General features: G+C 41.9%; 1 protein-coding gene across 1 annotated transcript; it reads left to right on the plus strand.

The window, feature by feature from the left end:
• The first annotated feature begins 340 nt into the window (after window positions 1–340).
• LOC113018341 (zinc finger MYM-type protein 1-like) lies at window positions 341–3,650 on the plus strand. The gene is made up of 3 exons (XM_026161403.2): window positions 341–2,237; window positions 2,662–2,776; window positions 2,984–3,650. Exons 1-3 carry the CDS (start codon window positions 709–711, stop codon window positions 3,509–3,511), a joined length of 2,172 nt encoding a protein of 723 aa, XP_026017188.2. The 5' UTR covers window positions 341–708; the 3' UTR covers window positions 3,512–3,650.
• Window positions 3,651–10,781: the final 7,131 nt, after the last annotated feature.

The raw sequence follows: 10,781 nt of genomic DNA on the forward strand, positions 1-10,781 counted from the left end.
CCACTCCTCACACCGTGTGGAGCACACAAAAGGCCGTGACTCAAATTGCGGAGGATTTAGGCCCTAATCTGTCTTTACTCTGTCGAAAAATGGATGGCTTGGATAGAGACCAGAAAAGCAAGAGAAAAAAGAAGGAGGGGGTGGTGATAGTTTTTATAGGATGGAGGGTATAGAAGCATTAAGAGCATGCCCCCAGTTGGGGAAAACATCTGCTCTTCATCATCAGGGTGCTGGTCCAAAGCCATGTTATGTTTGTGAGTGTGCTGAACTTGGAGGCTGTGGTCGGTAGGCAGGGACCAGTGGCGGCTGGCCCATAGGGGGCGCTCGGGCTCCGCCCCCCCAAATGTGGAGGAGTAAAAATATATATTTTTAAAAAATTCATCAATGATAGTTTTACTATGTGTGTGCCCATATACAGCCAGGCGTATTTTAACATTTTCACCAGCTGACTCATTAAAGTTCAACCAACAAACGGTGTTTTTCTTCTTCTGGGGCGCTCGTCAAAGCGCCCTTGATATGCAGCGAAATAGCCTATCATTAAATGGTTGCCAGGGGAAAATAATAAATATTTGACCTATCAGCGTCGCTGAATTAAATGGTTTGGGGGCGCTTAAAATTGCGCCCCTGCAGAAAACGCGCGAAGATTTGCTGTTCTAGAATTTTACCTCAGTCAGTAGCCTAAGTGAGCTATAAGGTCAGAGAGAGACGATGGCAGCGGTATTGTTAACGGTTGAGGCACAGCCTCCCCCAAATTCGGTTAGATCGCTTCTAACCTACCCTTTTGCCAGAAGGACAATGGCAGAAAAACTGCAAGTTAAAGAGTTGGGACCTGACAAGCCCGAAATTCAACTAACCCAGGCAACGAAGGAGAAGTCAAAAGCATACAACAGGACTTTTTGTCGGAGTTGGTTCCAGCGCAAGTCGTGGCTGACAGGCTGTGGAACAGCTAATGCACTTTTTTGTTTCCCGTGCATACTGTTCAAAAGTGACAAGTGTGATTTGACGTGGACACAATCTGGACAAACCGACTTAAAGCACCTCTCCGAACGAATCAAGAAACATGAAAGCTCACGAGTTCATATGGACAACAGTGTAAAGCTAGCTGTGCTAGGGAAAACTAGCATAGCGGCGCAGCTAGATGATGGACATCGGATTGCTTTAAGAAGGCACAACGAAGAGGTAGATAAAAACCGTCATATTTTATCTAAAATCATCGATTGTATTAAGTTTTGTGGTGCTTTTGAGCTAGCAATGCGGGGACATGATGAAAGTGATTCCTCAGACAATCCAGGGATTTTTAGAGGTTTAGTCGACTTGATGGCATCAATTGATCACGACTTGAGGCAACACCTTGAAAATGCTACTGTATTTAAAGGCACCTCGAAAACAGTCCAGAACGAGATCCTGGATTGCATGTTGGCAGTTCTGAGAGAAAGGATCGTGGAAGAAGTAAAGGCAGCGAAGTTTTTAGCCATTCAAGCTGATGAAACCACTGACATTTCTACACACTGTCAGTTAGTCATGGTGCTAAGATACATTGACCAACGAAACCGTATTCAAGAGCGTTTTTTTGAATTCATCAAGCTACCCAATGCTTGTGCAGATGCAATAGCCAGTGCCTTATCGGAGAGGCTGCGCTTCATCCTCCCCCAGGGACAAGAGAGAAAGTTGATCGCCCAGGCCTACGATGGGGCCGCTGTAATGAGGGGTACCACTGGAGGAGTGCAGCGTAAGATACAGGACATTTATGCTAACGCTCACTACGTACATTGTTATGCCCATCAGTTAAACCTGGTAATGCAACAAGCAACCTCCCACATCCCTCAAATCAGTCACTTTTTTTCCGACATAGCAGGATTCGCTTCTTTTTTTACTAAATCGAGCAAGAGGACTGCAGTGCTTGACGAGGTGGTGGCGCACCGACTTCCAAGTGCATCGGCAACCCGTTGGAACTTCAACAGTCGTGCTGTGAATACAGTGTATGAACATAAAGACGATCTGGTGAGGTGTTTTCAGACCATCCGTAACAGTGAAGGATTTGATGCCCCTACAAAGAGAGATGCCGGTGGTTTCGTGAGAATGCTGGAAGACGAAGCTTTCTGTTTTTTCCTGGCCTTGTTTCACAAGATAATGCCACATGTAGACATGCTGTATAACCACCTACAGAAGAGAAACATCGATTCTGTCACCATCGCAGGGATCACCCAGACATTCATCAGCCGCATGCAGGCTATCAGGTAGGCATAAAAGCATAAATATGTAACCTAGAATAAATGTTAATTATCTATGCATAGATTCTATCAAATTCTCTGCATATATTCTGTGTTCTGTGACTTAAATGTTTAATGGAATTCAGATAATTTTGATTTATATCAGCCTTTGAAGTAATTTTATGAAAAATATTTGATTAAGTATATTTGATGAAGTATATTCCCAGTAATGATTTGATGTAGCCTATACCATAGGCTATTTCCTGAAATTATGGCCAGGGCCTTTATTTACTTGCACTGGTTTTCCCCCAGCCATTAAACCAGGTCCGGTTATTAATTAAATCCGGTAATTCCCGGTAATTAGAACACAACCTTTGTTTGGTTTGTGTTTGGTTAATATATCCCTATTCAGTTTTCAGAAGCCATTAATGAAACTTATGTATTGGATCAGGGAGGCACTTCCTAATCTGGTTGTGGATGAGGAGTACAGGGGACCTGTTCAAGACCCACCCACAAAGAGACGGAGAACATTGGGGGAAGACAGGCAACACCATTTGGCACTGGAGGTAAGCACTAGCTGCTTGGTCTGATTTAAATCGGATCATCAGATAAAATCTAATGACGATGCTGTCAGATGTCATTTGATATAGTGGTCATGACTGTTTTGTTTTGTTATGGACAGATTTTTTTTTTCAGAATAATGATTAACATGAGACATGTGCCAAAGTCTTACCACTGAATCTAACTCTTACCAATTATATATTATTGGATAGGTGTGCGACACCATTATGAGCCATGCCAAGGAGAGGTTTTCTTTCACCAAGCACCTTGTCAGCGCCACTCTGTTGCAAGGAGACTTGTTCCAACAACACAGCAAAAATTTTCCAGATGCAGCACTACAAACCACAGTGGAAGCCTATCCCTCATTGGACAAAGCCAGACTTAAAACAGAACTGTCCCTGATCTACGACAACGAGGAGTTTCAGAGTTGTAGTGGTGCGCTGGCGCTCTATCAGGTTCTGATGGAAAACAACCTTCAAGACACATTCACCGAAACTGTAAGTCTTCTTAACATCCTCATCACCACACCAATGACAACATCAGAATCGGAGAGGTGTTTCTCTACTTTAAAGAGGATAAAAACTTTCCTGAGAAACAATATGGCTCAGGATCGGCTCAACGCTCTGGCTATGCTGTCCATAGAGAAAAAACTCACACAAGAACTTCCTGATTTCAACACCAGGGTCATCGAGAAATTTGCCACTCAGAAAGACAGACGAGCAAAGTTCTTGTACAAATAAGAACCCTTAACCATATTTACTCTCTTTCTCCATCCCTCTCTCTTTCTCTCTTTAGCCCACCCCCCCAATCAGTTTACAGTTGTTGTTTTCAATAGTTATTTTTCATTCATTCAAAAAAAAAAAAAAAATCTGTTCATGTTCATTTTTACAAATCTATACAAATGGCCAGAATATGGTTGTTCATTTTTACAAATCTATACAAATGGCCAGAATATGGTTGTTCATTTTAAATTTAAATTAAAATTGTGTTGTTTGATGTACTCATTAAATGGGTCATTTTAGTCGATATCATAAAAATTGCCCCCCCTGAGATTTTTTTCAGGAGCCGCCACTGGCAGGGACTAACATGGCCCGCTTTACATTTTTAAAAAGCAACACACGAGGCGTCTCCTAGAATCACGTAGAGTGTAAATTATTGAAATTATCCCCGGTGTCAGTGGTCTAAAACAGCACAACATGATGCAGAGACGTACGTGGCTCTGCCTGCCAGGTCCCCCAACACACTTGTAAACAACTGTAATTCTGTGCAAAGCAAGCTCAAGTACAGAATGTCCGCGTGTAATTTATTTATCATTTATTTATCTGCCTACCAACAGGCAGCTGGAGGTGATAGATACTCTGTTTACCCCACTGTGAACATACTCACCCAGGCCACACGCGAAGACTCACAGACAAACCAAGCATCAGCTATGACTGCAGCGTTGCTTCAGATGACTTTAAGTTTTGCTCATGTCATCGCCTATCACAAAGAGGAGAGAAAATCTCAGTGGTGTTTCTTAAATCTTAAATTTAGCCCTTATTTCTATGATTTAATAAACATCACATTCAACAAAGCCATTATTAAGGTCAAGTAACACTACATCCTGCGATTCCCTGAGTCCTAACACGGTCAAAGAGTCTGTAACAATCTTTTCCAGCGGACAGGAGAGAAGTTTTTTTAAACCCCTTTCAACATTTACTCTTCCTTCCACATGAGGAAACACAGGTAAGTCCTGTATGTGCTCCCAAATTAAGTAAAAGCCTGGCTTGACTTGAGGGCTCCACAGACGCAAATAGAAGACACAAGAATGGAAGTCCTGAGGTCAGCTGCAGGATGTGACCAGTGTGCTCCAGTAACGCCCCCCCACCGAGCACGACCTTTTCAGACCTCCCAAAAACAGAGAGACCGGGTCAAAAACAGGATATACAGATGTAAACAAAAGAACCATGTTCAAGGAAATTCAGCACATCAAATCCGTCCTTGCCACAAGACAACAATTGCGTGCATGTCCGACAGCTCTGAGTGCACTGGGTCAAAGGTCTACATCTGTAAATAGTGACCATTACAGTGGGCCACTTGAGCCAGATTTTATCGTTTGCTTAGTGTCCCCTTTGAAATGAGATAAAAGCCAATAAATTTGCCAATAAACATCATTTTTTGTCACAAAAAATGTATCCATGGTGTAAATTCATTGAATCAATTTCAACCGTAGTGATGAATAGTGAGTTGTTTACCTTTGAGGAAACAAGAGAACTGGTGCATCTCAGACAGAAATGGATTTATTGACTCTGTTGCACCATCCAGTCCGTCCACTTCCTGTAATTAGATGGGGAAAAAAAAAAGGATTTAAAAAAAGTAATATTTTCATTTAACTCTCCTATTTGTTTACCCTGTTAACGACCAAGCTAACAATCTTGCAAAATTTGCATAGACTATGCATTAAATATGGGGGCTTTCACCCGTTGGTTTCTGTACGCACATCAAGTGACAGTATAAAAGATGGACATAAAAAAAGAAAGAAAGAAAGGAAATGAAGCCAATTTGACTTCTGACCTGCACTCCATCTGAAGGCCACCAGATGGCGAGAGTTGCGGCTGAAAAAAGACAGATCGAAGAAAAAGGAAAATGGCTTTCAGCCTTGGTCACTGTAAACACTTTCCTTTGGTGATAGTTGCTCATTTTGGGTCATACTGCAAATTAGTGATACAGGGTATTAAAGTGGACACTTATCTCTGGTGTGCTCAGTGGCAAATGACTTGTGACTGACAAGTCATACAGTCTGTGTTTCCATATTTGGAAGAAAGGGTATAGTGTTAAGTTAGCAGCTAATGCTAGCTTGGTTAGCATACCTTGACTGCATAGTTGTATCACATACAGTGAATTATTGCTAAACTCCAAATAAAATAATACTTACTTATTAGGAAACCTGGATACAGCATGCCAAAATATTTGTTAAATAACTGTATTTAAAAAAGGCACCAAAGCTCCAAACATGATCAAGATGCTCAGTTCACCAAAATATTAGCGAGGGACTTCTTCAAGGCAGCTAGCAGCCCATTTGTCACTTAAAGCAGCTCAATAAAAATTGAAATATTTAAGCGTCAATACAAAGGGCCAGCCTTAAGTCACCTCTAATTTATTTGCAGTTTTTAGTCCTTTATTTTCCTTTGTTTTCTATCCCAGAGGTCACCACTTGATAGTAATCTAGCTAGCTACTCTATGCAAACTTTTCCCATGTTCAGCACCTCAACAACAAAAAATTACGTACAATACTGATGAATAAAACATGCCAGTGTAAACCAGCCAGCCAGTTAGCTACAGTGGAAATAGAAATAAACTCTGAGAACCACTCCAGCTAGCCTAGCTGGACTAGTATTTTATAAGGAGACATGCTGGATCCTAAATCAAGGAATTTCCTTAAAACCTCTATAAAATATAATATAATAATATTATTTTGGAGCTTATGTCAAAACCTCAACGAATGAAAAATCATTATCTTTAAATAGGAGATGGGTTTTTTCTTACTAATCTGCTCACGTCAGGTTTAGCCTATTGTTATATTCAGAGGTGAAAAGTCTTGAGTTTTAGGAATTTTACAGGCTCAGTGATATTTTAGATAAATGATAGTTATGCCTTTTCCCTGTAAGCCCACACATATACTGGACACTACACTGCCCTGCCCAAGCAGAAGAGCTGTGCTTAACCAGCCCCAGGGAGCTAGATTATGAAGAACAACCATCTGATTTCTTCTTCCTCCTCAGACCCCTTACTTTTCCTCCAAAACCTCCCATCTCATCACCGCCTCTCACTCGCCCCAGCCTCCTCTTACTCGTATGATTAAGGGTCAAGCGTGCCACCTCGTCTCCAGGCCATCATTAAAAGGGCGACAGAAAAGAGAACGAGAGTGAGAGAGAAAGACACCCTGGCACACAGGGCTAATGAAAGCCATGAATCACAGTGTGGTCTTTAAAGAACATATTAGTGGCATCATTAACTCTGCACAAAGGCCATAGCCGGGGTGAACAGACAGGTCGCTCCACCAGTCTGCTGCCCCACCCCCTGCCACCCGCTCCTACCGCTCTGCCTTTCATATCCCCAAGAGCTGCCTCTCATTAGAGAAGCACCCACACTGCCACATATGTCCCACAGTCCTTGACTATTTGCCTGATAAATTTGAGAGCCATCTAAGGTGTAACCTAAAATAACTGGCACAGCGTGTTTTCAGAGTGGCCCAGACAAACTCCAAAACATAAAAAACAAAAGCTCCCACTTCTGCTTTCACGAGCAAACAGCAGACATAGATTCGGTGGACATGTTCCTCTTAACCTGCCACTTCCTGTTTGAACAAAAACAACTCTCCCTGCAGACGCCCTGCAGCGGGGGCCTGTGGGCGCTCCTCACGGGCAGTGACCTTTTCACACAGCCTCGGGACAAAGTGGGTCTCTCAGCTCACCCTGGAGCAACATCCACCACCACCACCACCACTTGCCCCTTTCCTAGCCTCCTTACGCAGGACCTGATGGTGTTTGCTGGTAGATGCTGGAGCCTCTCCATCAGAGGTGTGTCTGGAGCCCCCCGTGCTCAGGGAGTGAGCCCAGGCCTCATTAGGCGCTCCATGATGAAATGATCTGAAAGGCCCCAGCCTCAGTCAGCACCAGCCAGCAATCACAGCAGCCTGAACTGGAAAAGCTCATCTCAGGGCCCCACAGGCATTAAATCATGGATAACCTTCTTGTTTCTCTCGCAATCTAACTATCTGCACCCCCTAACTTGCTGTGTCTCACTCAAACTATGTATGGCTCGCCTCTCCTGTCTTTTACTCTTTTTTTACTTTTACCGCTCTTTTACGCCCCCCCCCCACTACAGCTACTCACAGACCACACTGTACTGTACTTTACTGCTTCACTCGCCAGAGACATCAAAGTTTAACACCTACAACTTACAGCTCTCGGTCGCATCTCAACTCTCACTTTCCATGTTCCTGTCCCGGATTGTTTCTCCAAGCTTTTCATCATGCGTTGTAATTGCAATTCTTTTTTTCTGTCTTTTTAACTCTTTACCGCACCGATGTCCTTCTCTGACCATTGACTTTTTTCTTCCATTTTTCTTACGGCAAGACAAATTTTAAATCTTTTACAGCAATAAAGTAAAGTCCAACTTTGGAGAATTTAAGCAGCATCTACTGGAGATATGGTTGAAGATTTAAATTTATAAGATTATATCATATATTATGCAGAGAAGGACTAATATACGATTACAATACTTAAATATCTAAACATCTAAAGTCAAGCTCTCTTTTCCAAGCACAAGAACAATTATGGTCAACAGCATGTAGTCGAATAAAAATGTGAGTTTTTGTTTCCTGTCACTTTTATTTGATACCTTATTTAACTGTATTATCATTGCCAGCACAATGTTATAACTGCCTGATGTGCAGGCAATTTTTATTCTGCTGGATAGTTTAATATATGCCACCACATTACATTACAGTCTATCTGTCTTTCTATCTGGCCTTGACACTGATGATAAGATTCGGTTCCTGCTTTGAAATTATAATCATAATTCCCTTCAGATGAACTGCACCGGTGACATGCAGGTGCCTGCAGGTATGCAGGTTTGAAGCATAGCCGGCTCCGCATGCGCCACCGAAAGAATCAAAGTAACAGCTCTCTGGGAAGCAGGGTGCTTGAGTACCTATCAGAGTAAAGGGGAGTGATTTTAGGGGACAGTGAAGAGATATTAGTGCCTCATTCCTGTGAGGTATTACTCGCAATCCAAAACAGAGGAGTGGAGTAGCGGGAGCATATGATTGTAAGTATTATGCTGCCTTTCTTGAATATATGCTTGAATAATTGAACGCCACTTAGTCCCATTTGAAAGTTTGAGCGTGTTGTGGATCAACTGCACCTATGGCGGGTCAGTGTGGCTAGCAGGGACAGGTATTTACACTACGGCTTCTAATATATTCATGAAATGCAGGGCATGAGAATTTTTCTGAAACCCTCACGTATGTAAGTCGCAACACACAGAGCCATGGATAATTAAAGACTGTCGCAAATGCTTTATTTCTGCAAGCAAAACATCCCTCCCCTGCCCTTAGCTCCACACCTTGTATGAAAAGCATAATTCTATAATAAAGCTAGTTTAGGGGAAACCTAATGTTATATTAAAGCAGAGTTAATCTATGCACGGGGAGCCTTCTTACCATACATTATTATGCGCTACAGAATGCTTTAATGTGCAAAAAAGACCCGCTTTTTTTGGCCAAGAGTAGACATTATATCACCACAGGTTAATAAAACTTTGGGTTTCTTAATTTTTCATAGTGGTTAGTGCATATGTAAATATTTAATGAGGTCTTTATGCTCCAGATATTCCAACAAAAAGGTTAATAAGCTCTAAGATGGAAGATAGGGTATATAATCGCTAGTCTGTCCTACAGAGGAAGGAGGACTGGTGGAGAAGTAATAAAAAGGCCAAAAGAAGGAGGGGAGAAGGATACAAAATGACACTTTAACTGCTCTATGAAGGAAAAACATATAAAGAAACAATATAGAATTGTGACGATGATATAACCGAGTCTTTTATAAATGTGTGCTTGTGTGGTGCGGGACTGCAACAAATGTTAAAACTATTAGAAAATAGCATGTTTTTGTGATCACATACACAAACGTATTAAAGGATTCTGACGATGTTTGCTGTGGATTATCGCTTAAATATCAAACTGAGAAAGATAACAGCCCGCCAGTCGATTTACTGGCTAATCATTTCAGCCTTACATTAAGGAGACACTTATACAGGACACACGTTAACAGGTACAGCGGTTAAAATGTAACCTTTAGGCTGTCCCTGACTCAGTTATAGGCTCTCAATCGAGCGGCGCTGTTTCTGTTTAATTAAACAAAGCCACCAAACAGCAAACAACTGTACTACTTAATTTAATTTATGAAAAAAATATTAATGAATAGCAGAACTGTTAACAGCAGCCCTCTATCAGCACTTGAGTGCCCTCCATGTAAGGCGGGCATTTCATTTCTACTTATAAAATAAAATCTACATACTGAAATCAGCTGGGAAGCCCAAACGCCGCTTTCATTTAACTCATCTTCCACCATTACGGCATGAAAGCCCTGTCCCGTCTGAAGCATATAGCTCTCTCCTTAATTAACACACACTGTGGTGTGTTGCAATATCAAATTAATATTTCAGGGCTGCTTCGTTTTTATGGCCACTACCATTTGAATAGGCCTTAATAGAGTGACAAGACATTCCCACTGAACACTGTCCCATGAAAAATGCACAAGCCACTTAAAACCAATGGCTAGTCACAAGAAGACACTTGGCCCCTCAAGACAAACCATGACTTCTTTCCTGATGAGAGGAAAGCAGGCATATTTTCAGCACCCACTGAGGAAAGTAATGCTCTCCCCAGCGCACACATCTGTTATGAAGATTGGATGAAATGGTTTGATAGTGAAACATTAGCTTCTTTTAAATCTCACGCCTGGTGAGCATTCTTCAAGTGTAACGCAGGGTTAATAATTAAAGTGCCCTATTCGCCATAGTATTAATTGTCAGGGCCATCTGATAATCTTCTTGCCAAAAAAAAGAAAGAAAAGAAAGCCTTGGACTCAGAGGTTGCTTTAGCATATTTGAGCTGAACATCTGGCTGCAGATGAGCTCATTATGAATGGAAATACAATACAAAACAGAGCAGACTGAAAAGGTCTGTACTGAGACTGTTTTCATAGGCCCGACGGAGGCTTAAAATAATCAATACATCTGAAAGAATACGGGGTTAGAAGGTCGAAAGAATTCTTCGGGGGTGGCCGAAGGTCAGTTTATTCACTTACTAATATATGCTGCAAGCGACTGAATCCTGTCGACCTCATTTGAGTCAAATACGTCCCAAAAGACCTGTTGGTGATTTTTTTTGAAGCCCATCCAGACGTTCACGCAGGCAGCATATTTAGATGTTTCCGTCGGTGCACCTCTGCCTCTTTAACCGTT

Source organism: Astatotilapia calliptera, chromosome 6, assembly GCF_964374335.1.
Source record: "Astatotilapia calliptera chromosome 6, fAstCal68.1, whole genome shotgun sequence".
Taxonomy (NCBI): domain Eukaryota; kingdom Metazoa; phylum Chordata; class Actinopteri; order Cichliformes; family Cichlidae; genus Astatotilapia; species Astatotilapia calliptera.

What these genes read in the sequence shown, in the direction of transcription:
- LOC113018341 (XM_026161403.2), top strand. Translation starts at nt 709, where the DNA reads ATGGCAGCGGTATTGTTAACGGTTGAGGCACAGCCTCCCCCAAATTCG. An exon ending in AGCCGCATGCAGGCTATCAG is followed by an intron (nt 2,238 to 2,661) that starts GTAGGCATAAAA and finishes GTATTGGATCAG; the next exon opens with GGAGGCACTTCCTAATCTGG. An exon ending in AACACCATTTGGCACTGGAG is followed by an intron (nt 2,777 to 2,983) that starts GTAAGCACTAGC and finishes ATTATTGGATAG; the next exon opens with GTGTGCGACACCATTATGAG.